The sequence below is a fragment of the Stegodyphus dumicola genome, chromosome 4 (assembly GCF_044657685.1).
Source record: "Stegodyphus dumicola isolate Sdum_Otavi_A_Nest chromosome 4, ASM4465768v1".
In the NCBI taxonomy this organism is placed as follows: domain Eukaryota; kingdom Metazoa; phylum Arthropoda; class Arachnida; order Araneae; family Eresidae; genus Stegodyphus; species Stegodyphus dumicola.
Window position 1 is genome coordinate 242,722,474 of NC_140771.1, and position 22,805 is coordinate 242,745,278.

At 35.9% G+C, this 22,805-nt stretch overlaps 1 protein-coding gene across 3 annotated transcripts in view; it reads left to right on the forward strand.

Annotated features, from left to right (window-relative positions):
• LOC118183390 (diacylglycerol kinase theta-like) overlaps positions 1-22,805 on the forward strand; it is a 232,510-nt gene that overhangs the window by 109,270 nt on the left and 100,435 nt on the right. For 2 of the 3 annotated variants that reach the window (XM_085816146.1, XM_085816148.1), the window contains exons 4-6: positions 1,726-1,814; positions 5,116-5,247; positions 11,423-11,606. In XM_085816146.1, the coding sequence (XP_085672272.1) occupies positions 1,726-1,814; positions 5,116-5,247; positions 11,423-11,606 (405 nt within the window). The remainder of the gene's footprint in view (positions 1-1,725; positions 1,815-5,115; positions 5,248-11,422; positions 11,607-22,805) is intronic. The other variant, XM_085816147.1, reaches the window with a different exon arrangement.

Genomic DNA, 22,805 nt, shown 5'->3' on the forward strand with positions numbered 1-22,805 from the left:
TTTCAAACAATTTTCTGCAATACTGTATTTTTTATCTATCTATATTACACTCATGTCCATAAATTAAGGATAATGCAAAATCAGGCAAAGGAAGAATTAGAAGCAAAACAAATTTGACTTATTTGTAAAGCTAATTTATTAAACAAAAGGTAAAGAGCAAAAAAAGATGCTATATGTTTGATATTATTACCCTATTTACAAAAAACCAATATTACATGGTTGGTATGATTGTTAATACATTGTATGTCTCCCAGACGATGCAATACGGTCCGTACAACGCCTAGGCATGCTGAGTATGAAATTATCGATCTGATCTTGGAGGATATTACCCCACTCAAACAGCAATGCTCTCCGAAGTTCCGGTAGACATGTAGGAGGAGGTTGACGAACTGCAACTCGTCGGCCAAGCATGTCCCACACGTGCTCTACTGGATTCAAGTCCGGTGAGAATGCTGCCCGGCCCATACGGGTGATATCCTCCGATTGGAGGCATTCGCTTACGATGTTTGCACGGTGAGGACGGGCGTTGTCCTCCATAAACACAAATTGTGCGCCCATGGCGCCCCGAAACAAAAGTACATGTTGTTCCAGAACGACATCCCGATAGATTTGGCTTGTCATGGTTGCAATTTGAACATGCAGGTCAGTTCTGGAACCCAGAATAATTCCACCCCAAACGAGTACTCCTGCACCACCGTAACGGTGTCGTTCAATGATGTTTTCTTGGTGGTAACGGGTACTGAAGCTCTCCATATGAAAGTCCGGCGAGAATCAGACTGCAAGCTAAACCTGACTCGTCGGAAAACATCACACAAGCCCACTGTTGCGGTGTCCACAATGCATGCTCTCTACTCCAGGCTAACCGCAGGCGACAGTGAGTTGCAGTAAGTGGAACGCATCTGACAGGTCTACGAGCATATTGACCAATCTGCCCTAAGCGTCTGTACACGGTCTGCCTTGAAATTGTCGTACCAGTGGCTGAAGAAGCTGACGAGACAGGTCTGGGGCTGTGCTCCGCCTGTTTCTTTTGGCAGTAACTGCCAAATACCGGTCCTCATTCGGCGTTGTAACTCTTGGGCGACCTGTGTTGTAACGTCTACTCACATTACCATCATCTTGAAATCGTTGCCAAAGCCTGGAGATGACACTCTGGGCAATTCCGTCTGATACTTCCAGTTGGGTACGCCCACATTCCAGACGGCCGATAATTCTACCACGTAAAAAATCATCCAAATGCGTCCTTTCTGTCATAACTATTAGGTTATTGCACTGAAATGCTTATAAAGCGCCTGCGAATAATTTTACTTCTTTGTCTGTATTCCTTACATATCACTCTCTTACACTCTCGTCATTGTGACGTACCATCGGTGTCATCTGGTTACTTCCTGAAATTTGCATATGTGTGTAGTGATTTTACAGGTGATATATTTATTTTAGAGTTCGAGTTCCGCGTGGCTCCGAATTATCCTTAATTTGTGGACATGAGTGTAAAATGATTACTTTAGACAACTGGCCACTCAAGTGGCTAGTTTTACAAAAAGTTAAACGCATATATTTAGCTAACAGCTAGTCTAACTTACTTGTGCCGTCGTTAAACAAAACTTTCTATACGAACTGTAATATAAACAACTTTGCTGTCATAGTCAGTATTATCTAAAGTCTATTTACATGTGAGCTTCGTAATTTTACGTATTTCTGTAACTAAAAATATTATGTTTCTTACAGTTTGTGATTATTCTGTCCATGTCGAATGCCAAGATTTCGGAGTTGCAGATTGTAAAGAATGTGCAACTTATGTTCCAAGTCGAGATGTTGTAAGTAATTTTTTTCCGCGTGTTTAATTTAAGAGTCCTTTTTTAAATCATTTTTTATGTTAAAATAATTAGCTGTATGGTAATTTAAAACGTAAGACTGATACAGAACTTATAACTTAGATTCACCAATGCATATAACAAATAAATAATAATTTAAATATATGATAATTCGGCTTCTAAAACGTAAATCCGATCTCTAATAACAAATATTAAAAAGTTGAAAAGTTGCTCACCGAAATCAACAGTTATTTGAAATGGGGCGTGAAGAAAAGAGAACTGGCTGGTAGTATTTCTAAACCTCTCTCTGCCAATTCAGATTCCCATTCACTGTTTAAACTCTTTTAATTTCAGATTTTTGGCAGAACTGGTGGGAGAAAGTAGGAACACAGGTCAGATTTAACATAAAAATAACGTAATAATTGAAATAAATTTTAGGAACATGCAACAGTTAAGGATTATAAATTGATATGATCCCAAAAGGAAAGAGAAATGCAGATGTGTTGGCTTGTGAGTTTAAGACACATGCGGTTCATAAAAAAAATATACCCCGCCATACATCTATAAGTTTTATACTGCAACAAAATATTATCATTTATTATAATTATTATTATTATTATTTGATTGTGTACAATGCAATAAAACAGCATCCTCACTTAAAATAAATTATATATATCACACGATAAGTAGAGAACTGCAGGAATGAGAAAGAAGCTACGAATTTTGCATATATCTAATTAATATTAGTAAAATGGTAGTATCTTTTGTGTAATGTAACATGAAAATTCTGAGAGAGTGAAGTTTCGCCGTAAAAATAAAGTTACAAAGGTATGTCGATTTAATATTGAGGCTATCTTGCTAAATTGGCGAGCTATGGCCAAGCTGGCAATGGTTAGGACAAAAGTCGCCAAAATTGGCGACCATTTGAGGATGAAGAAAATTAAGAACAGTATCTGCATTGTTAAAAATGAAAAAATATTTGTAGTTTAATGAATTTTTGGTATGGTTACCAGATTTTGAAGAATAATAAAACTTCATAAGAATATTAATAACGACGTTTTAAACTTGTAAATTTGTAAATTACTTGAAATTCGGAAATTCGTTCTGAATACGAAATGTAACAAAATTATAAACAAAAACACCAGTTATTCACAAAACAATATAACTGAATGGTATTTAAGGGAATAAATATCCACCTCGGTTTCTTCTAATTCATTCATTAACCGACTCCTGAACGGAAATTGAATATGACGTCAAAAATTGCAAATTTTGAAATTAAATATCTCATAGATCAGTTTTTACCGTATGGCGGTCAAATGTTTTGTGTTACTTTTTTTTCATGCAATGGATTGAATGCACACAGAAACGATGATATCTTGATAAAATTTATTTTCCCCAAAGAAAACTTTACAGTTCTGGAACTTTCCATAAAAATACAGCTTTTCTCAGTATCACAAAGTACAATCAGCAGCTACACTTCAAACTATTAAGAAAATTAAACACAGCGCTATGTAAAGGCGAAGTTCACACGGAGATCTCTCAATATTCCAGTAGTCAGGGACTGGACCACAATGCCCCAAAATCGTCGCCAAGTTTGAGGATTTCTGGCGATTTCTTTGGTGATATTGGCGAAAAAAATTAGTCGCCAAATCCGTTGCATTGCGATATCTCGCCAGTTTTACGAGATTTTACCTCAAAGTTAAATACATTTACTCCTGTAACCTTATTTTTCCGGCAGAGATTTTCTTTTTCAAGCATTTCATGTTAAATTATATAAAGGATACTGCGATTTCACACAAAATTTCTCTAAAATTATTTACATGTACACAAAATTCGTAACGACATAAAAGCTAGATTTCACCAGTTTTACAACACTGAGTTCTTTAAATTTTAAAATACCGGAACATTAATACTTGTGTAATTCTTAAAACACTTTCCTAATTATAAATATATATTTACGAATGAACGATTAAAAAAATAAAGAGTCGTTAAAGAGTTAAGGACTTTTGTGAACATTGTGTACAAAAAAGGAATAGTTTCGACTATTTATTTATAAAAAATAGAGTTATTTGTCTTGAATTATTTTCATTCCATTTTGCAGGTAGTATTTTCTGAATTGGTACACTGCGTTTCATTTTCAACACCTAGGTCTTTGCCAAGGCCTTTCAAGTGTGTCTCTATCTTCAATAACTTATTTTCTTTCATTTATTCATTCATCTTTTCATTTTTATTTTATTCTTTAATATTTATTATGTTCTTTAATTCTTCCAGAATCAGCCTATTCTAATGCAGCTTCCATGAGATTATTTCCTTCTCTTCGTTTTCTCTGATTAGTATTTCTTCTATAACTTTCTTAGTTTGCATCCAACCATAACGCAGCTTCCTTATAAAACTTTAACAGTGCTTACAGAGAATTCTAGGCAAGTCTAATGAAGTGAATGCAGTTTAAGGTATAATCATTTAAATTTTTACAAGTTAAATATTTGCATTAATATTTATTATGTTCTTTAATTCTTCCAGAATCAGCCTATTCTAATGCAGCTTCCATGAGATTATTTCCTTCTCTTCGTTTTCTCTGATTATTATTTCTTCTATAACTTTCTTAGTTTGCATCCAACCATAACGCAGCTTCCTTATAAAACTTTAACAGTGCTTACAGAGAATTCTAGGCAATTCTAATGAAGTGAATACAGTTTAAGGTATAATCATTTAAAATTTTACAAGTTAAATATTTGCATTAATAATTATTATGTTCTTTAATTCTTCCAGAATCAGCCACTCCACGTACTTTCAAATAAGAGACCGTCGCCATTAAAAACGAAAAGAACATGCAGTCAGAATTTTAAAAGTATTCTTGACTATGGAATTTTATTATTACATGTATATATTTATATACATTTGGCAATATTTCTAGGCGATTTTAATGAAGGGAATACAGTTTAAGGTATAATCACGTAAATTTTTACAATTTTTTTACAAATATTTGCATTTTCTTTTAAGATACATTGATATGAGATTAACTCTTAGGTGTCTGATGATGTTATGGGCCAACTAAACTAGTACAGTTTTCTTAAAACTTAATTTCCTTTTTTACATTTGATATGGCTGATTGCAACCAAAAAGGGAGGTGCACAACTGGAAGACACTCACTTTTATCGAAACATCACATGAGATAAATTAAATCCGCCTTAGTAACTTGAATACCAGCCAGATTCTTAGCGTTCTGTATGCCAAATTTAAGAATTTTTCAATGATGACTGTATTCTAACAATATTCAGTAACGAAGAAACTTTTTTTTTTCCAGTCTACTTTAACGCAACACCACCATTGGAGAGAAGGCAATCTGCCTGCCAATTCCAAGTGCCAGCTGTGCAAGAAGACATGTTGGTCTGCCGAATGCTTAGCAGGAATGCGATGTGAATGGTGCAATATTACGGTGAGTACTGTATATAATAAAATGTTTTAGTTAGAATGATTCCTAAGCATTATTTTCATGCGCCACATACAGTTGTGGTATTTTTGATATTTTATGTACGATTTCTAAGCATTATCTCAAGTGAAACATCTCTTCCAGTAATACATGAAAGCATGTGCCATACACATTGATGTCTTCATCTGGCATCTTTGATATTTTACATATGATTCCTTTAAGCACAAGATTCTACATAATTTTCCGCTTTCATTAATAATATCTAAAGTGCTTATGAAAAGTATTCTTGTATATACCGGGTGGCCATAATTAAACGGACAGTGCTCACAGTGTTCTGCGATATATTTGCGAGAATGATGCCACATTTTGTAGGAAGATTAAACAAGACGGGGGACGAAGGATTCCGCGAAAAAACAAATTACTTCCAAAAGTCACCGCTAGGGGAATATTTGGCGCTGTGTAATAGAAAATAGTGTTAACAAATGCAAATTAATACTGAATAAAATTACCTTTTATTATGCACATTTTCTGATTTAGTTCAAGTGCAATATGGCAACACTTTTAAAAAAACGTAAAATCTACATAAACACTGATAAAGTCTCGTGATCTGCAATATCACGTACGCTGAGCAGAAGAAGTTCTTTATTCAAATTTCACGTTACATCCATTCGCACAGTGCCAGCTGCTTGGGTTTTAAAAGGCAATGTGTTACGTTTCGAATCAATCGGATTGAAAGTTTATGTGTTCCTTCTTTAGTCGAGCGTGCATTAACCGATTAGGATTAAGTCCAAGGTCTATCAAGGAGTGGTCGAGGACCTGGCTACGTTGAAGGATAACATATCACGGACTGTACGGGAGATTCCTGCAGACATGTTACTTTCTGCTGTTGTGCATACTGTGCACAGAATGCAATATGTGGTCCACAACAACGGCAGCCACATTGAACCTCATTTGAATGCAAAATAAAAGGTAATTTCCGTATTGATTTGCATTTGTTAACACTCTATTTTCTATTACACAGCGCCAAATATTCCCCTAGCGGTTACTTTTGGAACTAATTTGTTTTTTCGCGGAATCCTTCGTCCCCCGTCTTGTTTAATCTTCCTACAAAATGTGGCGTCATTCTCGCAAATAGATCGCGCTACAGAACACTGTGAGCACTTTCAGTTTAATTATGGCCACCCGGTATTTTGCAGGGACTGTGCCTGGAACTAACTGTAACTTCGGCAAATCCTTGAATAGACGTGTAAGCGATTATTGCTGTGTCTAACGTGATAGAGAACTTGAAGGGTCTGAAAGACCTTTTTATTCAGAACTCAATACAGTTTAACAGACGGCATTTCTTTTGCTTACAAACGAGCCAGCATTTGTGGCGTAACTCGAAAGATAAGGAATTCAAATTAAAGCCGTCGGTTAGAAAAAAGATACACAGCAATGAATAACGCGCAAGTTGGTTCAAACCGATATCGGCCACACAAGCACTATTAGCAAGAATAACGCACTACCGAAGAAGGATTGCTATAGTAGAATTGCAACTAGTAACGTGGTCTTCAGCAGGCGAAATACGCTCTGACTAACCAATCTAAAAACCTTCCTTGAAATACAAGCTCTTTCTACCTCATATGAATATGAGCGAACTAAAAATTAGCATGCTGGCAGGAAACGGAAATGGAGAATGATCGTAAAGCTGTTTAACATAAAAGTAACGGGTTAGATGAAAATAAATTAATCTTTACCACTTGCTATGATGATAGAGAGGAAATTACACGTAACTACAGCTTATTAAACTTCGCAGCAAACCAAATCTTGTAGTCTGCCGTTAAATATGAATATCAAATATGGAGAGCATTTTATGCCTCTTAATAATCTTTATATGGTGTAGTAACTAAAATAACATGCCGAAGAATAAATATTAAAAATAATATTTCAGTAAGAACCAGCGTGAGTTGAGGAAATTTATAGGACTAGTTTCGAAGATTTAACAGAACATTCTTCTTCAACTGCAGGAGTGAATATGATAGAGGATAAACAAGAACTCAAGTGATAACAGTACATGAAAATATGGAAAAAATTTCAATCCAGGAAGATGAAACGAAGCCACTGATGTGACAAAAGTTAAAAAGTGAATTTTTTGTATCTTGTCATCGAATGAGCACATACTTCTCCTTCGCCATTTTCACTCCTGCAGCTGAAGATGCTTTTTGGTTCGAGACTGCAAGTTTAAGCAACTTATATTCTTGTTGCTATAGCAGCTATAACAATCTCCATAGCTCTTTAAAAGCTTATCTATTTTCTTTCTTAATTAATTGTTTAAAATGAAAAAAAGAAGAAAAAAATGCACGTAGAGATTACCTGAAGGTATGAATAATTTATTGGAATTTTCAGATCCACTACATCTTTGCGGAAAAGAAGAGGGAATAATGGTGGAACAAAAAACAGATCTTTGAATAAAATTTACTGTCATTCCTTTTAAGGCACAAAAAAGTAAATAACTGAAGTATTAAAAGCCTGAATTTACGGAGTTTTGTATAAGAACTGCAATACGCCATTCCGAATTAAAGATCAACTATCTAATGTAAATAAATAGCAATTAAAAAGGTGAATGTACAGTTTGACGAAAACAGATTATTAATAACACTCCTATAAGGTGAGTAAACTGAAATTTTGAACAGGTAAGTAGAGTAGAAAACCCTTAAATGCTATAACAGCTTTATTTATTTACAAATGCCTGGCTTTTATCACTTAAGCAATTAGCCGTCTTGCTTTATAATACTTTTAATTGAGAACTAGAACTGTTATGTTTAGAGTACGTGTTTAAATGTCCATTATTCACAGATCGCCCAGAATCATAAAAAGAAACCACTGGAGAATTCTCAAGTCTCATGTAAAAGGGATGAGCTTTGACGCAATCATGTGCAATCAAAATAATGATGCCACAACTAGAACCCAAGGAGAATCTGGTGTATCATAGCGCTTGTTCACGAAGCATTACCAAGCATTTTCCGTAGCTTTTATGCACAAGTTTGAATTCTCCTCGCCGAAATGGCGGGCTCTAGCTGTTTATAGGCATTCCACTAACTAAAGGCGAAAGAGGTGGTCTCTTTATTACGGAGGCATAGGTGGGCCACCATTGCCTTCAATGAAGGGACGGACTAATTACATCGATGTCTTCTCCGAGATTCGAACCCGGGCATTTCGGTACAGCAGCAAGCGTCACTAACCGCTTTCTCGTCTGAGCGCCGAATGGTAAAGTACTGCAACTAACACTAGATCGGTTACAGCCGAAAACATCGCGGACGAAAACGTCGCGGAGAAAATGCAAAACGAAAACGTCGTGCTACAAAACATCGTGGGAGAAAACATCGCAATTCTAAAACATCATCGTCGAAAATAAAGTGGTTCAAAAACCTCGCAGTTAAAAAACATCGTCGTCGAAAATATCGTGGTAAAAAATAAAGTATCTACAAATCATCGCATAACGATAACATCGCAGATATGCTTTTTTCAGGCTTTCATAAATGCCTGGAAATTCATGGGAAATGGATATTCCCATAATGATGATGCAAGTGAGCGCAAGATGGAAAGAAGGATAACTTTTACTTTCATGTTTTTTATTAACTAATAAATTTTTGCGGAGAAAATAAGAAGGAAACTTGAGCACAGAAAATTAATGCAACTTATAGCACTTAATAGAATTTTAAACCGACATAGTTAGCTAACAAAGGACATTAATAAATCATTTTTTATAAAGTTTTTACTGGTGATTTTTTACAAAAAGTATAATCTGTAAGTTGCATTTAATTTTCTATGCTTAAGTTGTTTCCTTCTTACTTTTTCAGAAAAAATTTATTTGTTAATAAAAAAATGTGAAAGTAAAAATTATCCTTCTTTACATCTTGCGCTCACAAATCATTATGGGAATATCCATTTACAATTACTAAAACCTGAAAAAAGCATGTCTGAGATGTTATCGTCATGCGATGATTTGTAGATGCTTTATTTTTTACCACGATATTTTCGACGACGATGTTTTTAAACTCCGAAGTTTTTGAACCGCTTTATTTTCGACGACGATGTTTTTTACCACGATGTTTTAGAACTGCGATGTTTTCTCCCGCGATGTTTTGTAGCACGACGTTTTCGCCTTGCGTTGTTTTCTCCACGACGTTTTCGTCCGCGATGTTTTTGCCGCGATGTTATCGGCGGACACCACTAGATCGCATACTATTATTAAGATCAGTAAACATTAGATCTCGACGTCATATTCAGTAAATTAGATTAGATCAGTAAACGGTGTGAATCATAGATCTTGCTAAATTCCATATTTATAAAATTCTAGGGTAACATGGCAATCTAAGTGTGAAAAAATTTTAAACAGAAAGGAAAAATTACAACCTAATATTTTAGAAATATTATAATAAACATATAAATTTCGCGTAAGATTAGCATTTTAATGCTGTAATAGCAAGCTTTTGAATTTCTGGCTAAAAGTTAACATTTTGCTCAAGAAATTTCAATATAGCGAACAAAATAAATAAACATATTTAATTTTATTTTAGGAATTGTACTATATTTCAAACTAATTTTAATTTTAATAATATATTTAATATTTAACCCCTTATTTTTTTCAAATTTGAAATTCATTCATGAGGCATGAGAGAAAAACTGCATTAAGAAGAAGTTTTCACGCACTATATGTCCGAGATCAAATTTTTCTATAACGGGATGCATGTTTCATTGCAATAACGATGAGAAAGTTTTATTAGATATGTTACGGTAAAAAGGTTTTTTTTTTTTATATATTAACATTTTAACTGCTTGATTGACTTAACATCTCTCTAACCAACGAGAAAAAGGGCAACAATTTACCTCCAAATTTCTAAGAAAAACCTAACCCCCTTTTAAAAGTGACATACCAACACCCCCTAGAACTCTAGGGAATGCTAGACATACCCATTCGCAATGAAAGCTTCAGACAGACAGACAAAATAGACAGATGTCTTGTTTTGCACCCGATAAGTCTTTCTGCTCCGATGGGCGAATAATCAAGCTTAGGTGCGAAGGAAAGGTATATAGAAAGGGGGCCAATTTTCGGTTTCCAGAGGAGAGAGGAATGTTTTCAACCGTAATTCAGTCAAAGTTGCGACATCAGTAACTAATAAAGATATTACAAAGTTCTCCATATCAGAAAAGCCGAAGAATTTCTCGCCCCCAAACGAGCAATCCACATGTTGAGTTTAGAAGAAAGGGCGTGGGAAGGGAGTGCAACAGTCTGCCCACTTTTGATCAAAGCATTTATGAGTTGTTGATTAAGAAACTCTAAGATTTCAAAGCGAGCAACGGCAACACTGTACGGAAAAAGAAACATTTTTTTATCTCCAGCGCGCCAGACTGTATCGGAAATTCTAAAGATATGTTCTTTTAAATATTTTGTGATATTGCTGTTGAATTGAATGTTATGGTTTAAGTGCGAAGAACATGATATTTACGTAACACACAAAATGCTAAAAAAACACCCCTTTGAGCGTAATATAAAATCTAAAAGCTTTCAGATTTTTTTAAATTTAAATTTGTATGTTTTTTAAATATATTTTGCTTTTAGTAATAACTATTTCAGGCTGATGGTCGCACATAATATAATAAACTCAGAAAGGACTAAAACAAGTAGAAAATGTATGCCAGTACTTAACATTTCATCGGGAATTCTAAACACATGCCTGTTTTACATTTTTTGTAATTTTGCTCTTCAGTTGTGTATGGCGTAAGTGTGAAGAAAATGGTGTTTAACAAGCTAAAAAGCTAAATATAAGCTAAAAAGCTATAAAGCTAAAAAGCTAAAAAGACTATAAAGCTAAAAAAAGCTATAAAGACTATAAAGCTAAAAAAAGCTATAAAGACTATAAAGCTAAAAGAAGCTATAAAGCTAACAAGCTATAAAGCTAAAAAGACAAAAAAAAATTTATTTAGTAATAGTGAGTGTAACAGCAGACTGGTACATTGCAAGTTCAGAGAAAGAAAGAAAGAAAGAAAAAAAAAAAAAATTAGAAAACCCTTTTGGGTGACCTTTCAGATTTTTCTATTTTATTCTTTTAAGGTTATGGGCCTTGTATTACCTTTTCCTACCTATATAATGTATGTTCATCGCATTAAAAATATTTTTTGTCGTGTTTGTCTTTTGCAGGCTCATCCGTCTTGCTACAAAAGCCTTCCGGTGGAATGTACGTTTGGCTGCCTGGAGAGCATCATGTTGCCTCCTGCTTGCGTGAGCATTCCTAGGACAGATGTCCCTCTAGAGACTATCATCGGAGGTCAAATGAAGCGGAGAGATACCCTCTCACGTGAGTCTCCGCTCTATTATCATCACTGTAAGACATTCTTTCATTAGCCTCTTCTACCCTTAACTCTTACAACATTATCTTCCCTATAATTATAATGAAATCTCTCGTAACCGGTAATATCAAAACAATCAAAATTTGGAGCTCTAAATTTAACTATGAAATAAAAAATAGTATGAAATAGGCTAACGCTCTAAGGGCTTCAATATGAAGAATATTGTTACGAATTTGGTATTTAAAAAGCTAATGTTAGTTTAATTATAAATTAAATGGTTTTATTTCTCGCGCAGTGCAGCGCGTGACGAATATTAAAAGAAAGCTAAGCCGGAAAATTGAAAATACAAGAGCGCGTGCATTAAATAAATAAATATCTCTTTTTGATTTCGAGAAAGTACTGGAAAATTCTAGCGCGTGATTTTAAAATCTTATAAAAGGAGGAAAACATCTCAGTTCGTAGTAGTTGCTTGCTTAGTTTGTTGTTGTTTAGAAAACTGCTCTTGTTGATTGTAGCGAATTCGCAGATTAGCGTTCTTTAGCTGTTTTGAATTACGTTCTATTGGACATTTGAGTAGTTAAAAGAAAACTACTGTGAGATATTGTAATACTGCGTGATAATTTGAGAAAATTTAAGCATTTTTGTTGTGATAATAATAAATTTTTGTTCATTTTTCATCGGACTTGTGCATTCATTTCATAACGAACCCGTACGCACGCAACAATTTTAGGTGTCAGGAGTGGGATTTGAATGCCAATAACAAGAGCGATGGAAGAGCAATTAAGGCAATTGATAACAGCCTTTGCCTCGTTTAAAGAAGAAATGAAAGAAGAGATGAAATCTAGCCAAGGAAGGATGGAAGGGGCCGTCAACTCCGTTAAGGAAGAAATGAAATTGGGCCAGGAATCTGTTAAGGACGAAACGAAAGCCGTTCAAGCTGGTCAAAAAAAGATTGAAGCAAGTCAAGAAGAAATGAAAAGAGAGATTACCTGCATAATAGAAAATAAATTTGAAGCTATGGAAGGCAGAATTGACACAGTTGAAAATAAAGTTGGACAAATTGAAGAAAAAGTTTCTTTTGTAAAAGATCAAATTGAAGAAAGAGTTTCTTCGGTGAAAGAAGAAATAGAAGAAAGAGTTTCTTCTGTAAAAGAACATATAGAAGGGAGAGTTTCTGCTGTGGAGGAACGAATTGAAGGAAGAGTCTGTGCCGTCCAACACCAAATCGAACAACAAATTGATGAGAGAGTTTCTGCAGTTGCCAAAGAAATGGATAATTTAAAGAAATTCGTAGCGTCGGCAGGGAGCAGGAGTGATGATTTTAAATTCTTACCAATGCCTGCTCGTCCACCTCTGAAGCTATCCACATATGATGGGAAGACCTCCTGGCAGGTGTATAAGACACAATTTTCTATCGTGGCGGATGCGAATGGATGGGATTCCCAAGCTAAGGCCTGTCATCTCGCCGCTTCTCTAAGAGCCGACGCAGCAGATATCCTTCAGACTCTTCCCGAAAACAAAAGGTTAGATTTCGAAGCTCTGTCCGGCGCCTTGGAGTTGCGCTTTGGGGAGAAGTGTTTAAAAGACTACAGCAGGCTCCAATTAAAATGTCGTCAACAGAAGCCTACCGAAACATTTCAGGAGCTCGCCGCGGATGTTGTAAGGCTGTCCCATCTCGCCTTTTCGGAATGCCCGACAGAAACAAGGGAAATCCTGTCCTTGCAATACTTTATCGACGGCATCCGAGATACTGAAATACAGAAAGCACTGCGAATGGCGGATGTAAAAGATTTAAAAAGTGCTCTAGTGTACGCCATGAAATTTGAGGCAGCCCAGCAAGCCACTCGTCGAGACCGCCACCCAGTCAGAGCTGCTCAAATCCAGGAGCCAGGGGATCAAGTCACCGCTCGACTTGACGATTTAACTAGACAACTGAACGCCTTGAGACGGAATATTGGTGAGAAGAAACCGACCGTTAAGTGCTGGAACTGCGGTACTGAAGGACACATACGACGAAACTGCAAAACACCCCAGGGTACTGATGTTAAGACCGCTTCTAACAAGCAGCAGGGAAACTAATTAGTGGCCATCTCGCGAGGCGGAGGTTGCCAGATAATGAAAAGCCCCCGTTTAAAGCGCTTCAGATTTCTGCAATGAGAGGCGGCAGTAATGGACTTTTCATAACAGGACATATTAATGGAGTTCCGTGCAATATGACTATAGATACAGGAGCCAACGTCACCATCATCCAAAAAGATTTGGCTCAACAACTAGGAAACAAACTTATCTGGACGCCGCCCTGCGTTACTCTCCAGACTGTGTCCGGTGAGAAGATCGACATCGACGGAAAAGTAAATGTTAATATCACGTTTGGAAGTGCCGCTTACCATCACACGGCATATGTAGCAGAGATCACTGATTCTTGCATACTCGGATTGGACTTTCTAAGGAAATACAATTTTTCCTTGGATTTTAAAAATAACGAATTGCATTCTACATCTGAGGACATAGCGTTATTTCTCGTTAATGATGAAGAAGTTAAATCTGTCCATAAAATCATAGCACAAGACTATATCACAATACCGGCAAGAACAGAAATTTTACTTCCTGGATCCATAGCCGAAAATAGAAATTTCCGCTACGGCATCATAGAATATCCCAATAACTGTAATATCCCAAAAGGAGTACTAGTAGCCTCAACACTCGTCGACCTATCCAGAACGGTTATCCCGGTGAGAGTCGCCAATGTAACTGAAAAGTCGAGAGTTATTAAGAAAGGTGAAGTGGTTGCAACATGTACTCCAGTAACCAGCGTTGAAAGAAAGAAAAACATCCCAGAATCCGTGTCCTCAGAGAGCATTACATCGGAGTTATTGCAGAATGCACAATTAAACGATAAAGAGAAAAATGCTGCCGATCGCGTCATTAAAGATCTTCAAGTTGTTTTCTCCCGCTCGTCTTCTGACGTGGGTCGAACTAGTTTGACACAACATAGAATAGATACCGGCGATCATCCCCCGATCAAGCAACATCCAAGGCGTCTGCCGTTTGCTAAACAGGAAGAGGTGCGAACACTGTTAAAAGATATGGAAGAAGGCGATGTCATCGAGCCTTCAACAAGTCCATGGGCATCTCCCATCGTTCTCGTCAGAAAGAAAGACGGCTCAACAAGATTTTGCGTTGACTATCGCCGGTTGAATGAGGTTACGAAGAAAGACAGTTACCCTCTTCCTAGAACTGACGACATTCTAGACACTCTTTCTGGAAGCAAGTGGTTCTCAACGCTTGATTTAAAGAGTGGGTATTGGCAGGTAGAAATACACCCTCATGACCGAGAAAAGACGGCATTTACTACGGGACAAGGGCTTTGGCAATTCAAGGTGATGCCGTTTGGACTGTGTAATGCGCCGGCAACATTCGAACGCCTCATGGAGACTGTTTTGAAAGGACTTTCCTATGAAGCCTGTCTGATATACCTGGACGATATCATCATCGTCGGAAAGAGTTTTGAAGAGCATCTAGAAAATCTTAGAAATGTGCTTCAGAAACTGAAAGAAGCCAATCTAAACCTGAGTCCCGCTAAATGCAAATTGTTCCGAAAGGAAGTGACTTACCTGGGACATGTCATCTCTGCAGAAGGTGTGCGCACGGATCCTGAAAAGGTATCAGCTGTTAAATCCTGGAATCGTCCCGAAAATGTCCATCAGCTGAGAAGCTTCCTAGGGCTTTGCACCTACTATAGGAGATTCGTGAAGGACTTTTCTTCCATCGCAAGACCCCTTCACAAGCTGACAGAGAGCAACCAAAAGTTCTTGTGGACAAAAAAATGCGACGATGCATTTAACAACTTAAAGGAGGCTTTAACATCTGCTCCAATCCTGACGTATCCTCAGCACGACCGACCATTTATTCTCGACACCGACGCGAGCAATGAAAGTGTCGGTGCTGTTTTGTCCCAAGAAATAGACGGCCAAGAACGTGTAGTGGCGTACTGGAGCAAGTGCCTGTCTAAACCGGAGAGGAATTATTGTGTCACCAGGAAAGAGTTGCTCGCCATAGTCAAAGCTGTAGAACAGTTCCATCACTGTCTATACGGCAGAAAATTCCTGCTCCGCACCGATCATGCATCATTGACCTGGCTTTTAAATTTCAAGAATCCTCAGGGTCAAATAGCCAGGTGGATGCAGAGACTCCAAGAATATGACATCACTATCCGTCATCGTAAGGGATCATCACACGGAAACGCCGACGCCCTGTCTAGAAGACCTTGCAAAGAAAACTGTCGATATTGTTCCAGGGTGGAAGCGAAATACGAGCTGCTGACTCCGGTCGCAAGACAAATTACAACATCAACATCGGCTGATCGAGAACCGTGGAGTGATGATGAAGTCAGAAAAGACCAGCTGGAAGACCGCGACATTAAACCCATAATTGATCTAATGGAGTCGTCAAACAGAAAACCTACCTGGCAGGACATTTCTATCTGTAGTCCTACAACCAAACAATATTGGGCACTCTGGGATTCACTTCACATTCGAAACGGCGTCTTATACCGGAAATTCGAATCGGATGATGGGAAGACGTTCCGATGGCAGCTGATACTTCGAAGATCCCGCATTCCGGATGTCCTTAAAGAACTACATAACAGCCCTACGGGAGGTCACTTTGGAATAATGAAGACCTTACAGAGAGTTCGTGAGCGCTTTTACTGGAATAATGCAAAGGATGACGTGCAAAAGTGGTGCCGATCTTGCGATGCCTGTGCAGGTCGGAAAGGACCTAAGAGACGCAGCCGAGGCAAGCTGCAACGTTACAACGTAGGGGCACCTTTTGAACGAATCGCCTTTGACATCCTGGGACCTCTGCCACGAACTGCTGATGGCAACAAATACATACTCGTTGTCGTTGATTACTTCACCAAGTGGCCTGAAGCTTATCTTATTCCTGATCAAGAGGCTGTCACAGTAGTTGAGGTAATGATACAGTACTGGATTTCCAGGTTCGGAGTGCCTCTTCAGTTACATTCCGATCAGGGAAGGAATTTTACCTCGGTAGTAATCAAAGAACTATGCAAACTACTCGGCATTGACAAGACCCAAACGAAGCCATTACATCCCCAGTCGGACGGCATGGTAGAGAGGTTCAATCGAACCATCCTTAATAACCTCTCATTAGTGGTTTCCAGAAACCAGCAGGACTGGGACAAGAAATTATCGCTGTTTTTACTGGCTTACCGCAGTGCTGTCCACGAGACTACCGGCTATTCTCCATCACAGATGCTATTCGGTCGTGACCTTCGTCTGCCTTGTGATCTATTGTTTGGCCGCCCTCCAGATGCTCCTTCATCGTCTGAGGAATATATTCAAGATCTCCAGGCCCGGTTTAAAGTGATGCACAACTTTGCACGAGAGCGAGTCAACTTAGCGACGGAGAAGATGAAGACCCGATACGACACAAGAGCTACTGAACATCAATTCCACGAAGGAGACAAAGTGTGGTTGTGGAATCCGACTCGACGGAAAGGACTTTGTCCGAAATTACAGTCACCTTGGGATGGCCCGTACACAATTTAAACAGGCTGAATGACGTCGTGGTTCGGATTCGTAAGTCTTCGAACTTTAAACCTAAAGTCGTTAATTACGACAGGTTAGCTCATTACTATGGCCATAGTACGTAATGTAAATAATTGTAAATAGTATCAGACCATGGTCCTTTATGTTTTTAAATGTGTATTTGATTTGATTTGTATTTAGTATTTGTTTTGTATTTAGTATTTGATAGCATTTGATTTGTTTAAGTTAGTTATTGCATTTATTGTTCATGTTGTTTGATATTGTAATGTAATGTTTATGCCACAGTTGTAAGTTTAGCTTCCTGTCCAGGGATTGTACTGCCCGGGACGTGCAGTCCATGGGAAGGGGGCAGTGTTACGAATTTGGTATTTAAAAAGCTAATGTTAGTTTAATTATAAATTAAATGGTTTTATTTCTCGCGCAGTGCAGCGCGTGACGAATATTAAAAGAAAGCTAAGCCGGAAAATTGAAAATACAAGAGCGCGTGCATTAAATAAATAAATATCTCTTTTTGATTTCGAGAAAGTACTGGAAAATTCTAGCGCGTGATTTTAAAATCTTATAAAAGGAGGAAAACATCTCAGTTTGTAGTAGTTGCTTAGTTTTGTTGTTGTTTAGAAAACTGCTGTTGTTGATTATAGCGAATTCGCGGATTAGCGTTCTTTAGCTGTTTTGAATTACGTTCTATTGTACATTTGAGTAGTTAAAAGATAACTACTGTGAGATATTGTAATACTGCATGATAATTTGAGAAAATTTAAGCATTTTTGTTGTGATAATAAAAAGTTTTGTTCATTTTTCATCGGACTTGTGCATTCACTTCATAACGAATCCGTACGCACGCAACAATATGTATATATATGAAAAAAATGTGTTACATTTCTGTCACTAAGGTAACAAATTTTACGCCAAATATTAAAGCCCTGTATTATTTTTTAAAAAATAAATAATGACATGCAAATCCATACAGGTTTAATTAATAGGTAAACCTGCATAGGTAAACTGATCCCACTCCTCGTTCAATCCTTCCTGCTTTTTGCTTCATTTTGGCACACTTTATTGAGTCACTCCCCACTCCCGATCTGATTCATCAAGGTTATTGTTAGTGAGTGGTGAGTGATAAGAAAGAAGAAACGACTCACTTCATTAAGCGAACGATTCTGATCTGATAATAAAAAAATGATTTTGCGCACGAAGAGAGTGCCAGACTTGGGTGGATATAAAAAAATCTATTTTCGTACCGCTTGCTCAAGATGATGACGAAATAACTGAACATGTACTGGTAAAGGAGAAAGTGGATGACGAAGAGGGGAAGGAGGCAAATGAAGACAGCACGCAGAGCATATTGCGAAGAAAACGTTACGAGGAAGGAAGTTGACGAAATGTTGCAGATTTTCATAAGATTTGCCGAGCAATGTTTATCTATATCAGCATGTTATAATCTTCATTGTACACATGTAATATATTTAAAACTCCATCAGCAATCTTGCAAGCAGACAGGCAATCGAAATTATATATCATCACATTAAGTACTTCATAAAGCTTCACATAATTTTATTTATAGTAATGTTAAATGTTCTTTAGTTTGTTTCTTATAATAATATGAAATCATACCTTTTTAATCTTAAGTAGTCTACATCATTTTCTACATTATTTATTTAATTGTAACCTATAGATCAATAAACATAAGCAACAGACTTCGCATGCTGCATTTTCTACAGACGGCATTACATGGTTAAATTCTAGAACTATATATATTCAATTATCCGGAAAAGTATCTTATCCGGAATGAGGGATATCCCGTTGCTGCCGGTTATGAGAGATAATACTATATCTTTAATTTATTAATTAATAGAGACTTAAAAACGGATTAAAGGGTTGATCAAAGAATAAGCTACAATCCTCATGACTGAAATATAATTTAAGATAGAATATCGCTCAAATGTAAGATGATTTCAAAAGTAAAATTAAATTTTAAAATGAGTTTTATAAAAAAATCTAATGCGGACACCATATGACTTCCTAGTAGGCCTATTAAATTATACACATTTTTTGCACATCATTTAAACTTATTTCTTCGAATTATTCTAACTTAATTAACCGATTCCTTGAAGCAAGTTGAAAATGTCATCTAAACTAGAAATTTTTACTTCCTTGTACGAAGTAAAAAGGAAGTATTCTAATCGCGAAAAGTTTCAGGCAGCCTATTCCAACGAAAATATCCATTTTGACCGCTATCGAATGCAATTTAACGATGGTTTTGCGTGATATCTGTACGTAAGGACAGAATAAGACTCGTTTCCTCCAAAAAAAATTATAAAACTGCTTTAAAATTAATTCTGAAGAGAATTTTTCGTGGCGTCTGTACGAACGTATGTACGTATCTCGCATAACTCAAAAACGAGTAGCCTCAGAACGTTGAAATTTTGTATATAGGACTGCTATAACATGTAGATGTGCACCTCATATTTTGGTTGCAATCGGCCGCACCAAACGTATATAAATACTATATTTATATATATATCCAGTTTGTTACTCGGCACAGTAATCTCAGTTTCTTTACTCTTATATGTTAGTAAATTGTACATTTTTTGCTTTAAAAATGATTGAATTATATTGTTCTTATCTTCCGGTTAAGGTTTTTATGCCTTCCGTAATTCTGGAAGCAATATTTGTACAATTATCAACAATTTAAAAGCCGTTTAAGTGCGGTTAAGTTTTAAATAACATGGCGGACATATTTCTTTACATTTGAAACAGCAGAATTGTAAATTTGTTGCCAATCTAGAGAGACTAAGCTTCGCAACAACAAAAATAACGCCTTCATTTATTATTGCGAATTAAATCATGCTTAATCCTTTTCGGAATTTTTTCGAGGAAATAAGTGTTTAAGATTTACTTCGTAATTTTTAAAACAGATATTTTGAGTTTTTATGTACTTTTGCCTTGTCGCGAAGTGAGAACTGAATTAATTGAATGAGAAATACTAAATCGTCTTTGAAAAACTGTTTCTTTCTGTTTTGTTTGCTTAATTTCTTTCATACATCGTTCTAGCCTTATAATAGTATTTGAATAGAACATGTGGCAACGATAAGATAATTCTTCAAATGATATAAATTTTGTGCATTCAGAGTGTCGTTATAGTAAACAAATATAGTGAATTTTAAAGAGTGCATTTATTCTATTGTGGTTTATGCGCTGTCGACGAAGTAGATTTAATTCAATCCAATCAATTTAAATGAAATTCAAGAAAAAAATGCGTATAATTTAATTTTCCGTACAAGGAAGTCATGTGGTGTGCACATCAGATTTTTAATTTAAATATCCCGATCCATTTCTGTCGTACGGGAGTCAAATTTCTTATAATTTTATTTTTTCATAACGAATCTAAACATTTTAATAACGAATATAAAACTAATCCTAAAAGTTTCAGTAAAAAAAAATAAAACGAATTGTAAGTATAAAAAGCAGAAGATAGCATTGAAAGTTAAATTACGTTATTTGTCGAAAATTAATTATTTTTTAAAATTTGACATTCTCAAAACTTGAATACTTTCATCAGTTAAAACACATAAGTAATTGGAAGTGTATGACTATAACCAAGGATTGGGAAAGGCTGGTTGAGGACTTTTAAGCCGGGAAAGAGGGTTGGTATATACAAACACACACATATATATAAATTAAAAATAAAATAATTAAATTAAATTAAAAAAGCTTATGACCTGTGCTAAAGCTGCAAATTGATAAACCAATAAATACGTTTCGTACAGCCGATTGTAATAAAAAAGGGAGTTGCACAAGTAGATGTTACAGCAATCACGTGGACAAAATTTCAACCTTCTACGGCTAATCGTTTTTGAGTTATGCAAGATACCTACATAGATACATCATACATACGTATATACGTATGTAAATACAGACGTCACGAAAAAATACTTGTTGAATCCCTTTTAAATCCATTTTATAACCCATTTTGGGAAAAAGAAATCCTTTGTTCAATCCTTACGTACAAACGTCACGAAAAAAAAAAGTTCAAATGGATTCGGGAACGGTCAAAATAGATATTTCCGTTAAAATAGGGTTACCGAAATTTTTCAAGATCACAATACTTCCATTTCTTCATATAAAGAAGTAAAATCAAAAAAAATTTCGAGGAGGGAGCAGACTAAATCTAACAAAGCTTTTAACATATTTGGACTCGACACTAAGAAAGAAAATTAAATTTATTTCAGGATACAAAATTGAAAGTATTTAATTTAAAATATCAAATATCGAACCTAGATATAAAATAGATAAATATATTCGATTTTTAACACAAATTTAAAGGATAAACAATAAATTATCTTTATAGTTGTTTTTAACCCCAAGAGCATTAGCCCAGAAGGGGTACTAATTTCGTTTTGGAATTTTGAGTCGAAAACTGTAAATGTCCGTTTCACTTTTCAAAATGTTGCCGCCAAATATTATCGCTCTGTGTTTTATTTAAAGAAATTACATAATGAAGAATCTGCATAAATGTATGTATGCTTCTCGCACTGTGATAAAACAACGATACCTAGAGCCATCCAATTTTGAATAACGTAATCCTCCACCGAAAATAGGCATCCCGAAGCCCTAATTTGGAATTTGTTTTATTATCGATTTCATATTATGTAACACTTTAACGAATTTTTTATTAACAAACTCAACGATTTCAAAGCGAGGAATGGCAACACTGTACGGGAAAAATTATCTCCAGCCCGTGTATCGGAAATTCTACAGAGAGGCTCATTTTAAAATTATTTTGCAATATTGTTCTTGATTTTAAGTGCGAATAACATGATATTTAATAAATAAAGGTGACACGCAAAACGTTAAAAAAAGCCCCTTTGGGCGTAATTTAAAATCTGAAATCTTTCCGACTTTTTTTTTTTTAAGCTACGCTTATAAGACAGGCTTTGTTGTCAGAGGAGCATTTTTAAGAGTAAAAACGTCATTTTGTTTTCGGACTTATCAGTAATTTCAATAAGAACAAAAACTGTTTTAAGCACTCATAACATTTCATCACATTCACATCTGAATGATTTATTTGCCTTTGATTAAAATCACACTCATTTTAATAATTTGTTAAAAATTTAATTCCATAAATATAAAAAATAAATTTTAAATTGATGATTTTTATAGCAAAACTATACCGAAACTAGAGAGAGACAACCATGGTGTCATCATGTTTCAACGATTGATAAAAAATTGCTTCCGAAAAAGCATGGGTTCGAAACCTGTCTCCTCGAAATCTACAGCATTTTCAACAAACCAATAAAATCTAAACAACAACCAATAAAATCTAAATTTGAAAATTTTGCCCAATTTTCTGTTCGACAGTATAATGTTTCCATTAATAAAAGTCCTTACCTGGTCATTTATTCCATAACCGTTGATCGTGTGCTTTGCCATAATTAAATACACCATACACACCACCATAACCGTTGGTAACAAACACATATTGCCAATCATAAAATTGTTTAAATGAAATAAATATTCATGTTTTGCTGTTACTTACTTCCGATGTGGCTGTTTAGGGGCTAATAAACTTGTCCGATTTATATAAGACTTAAATATTCAATGAAACATGAATAGTAGCTACAAACTACAGAGTAATTACATACGTAGAAGGAAATAGAT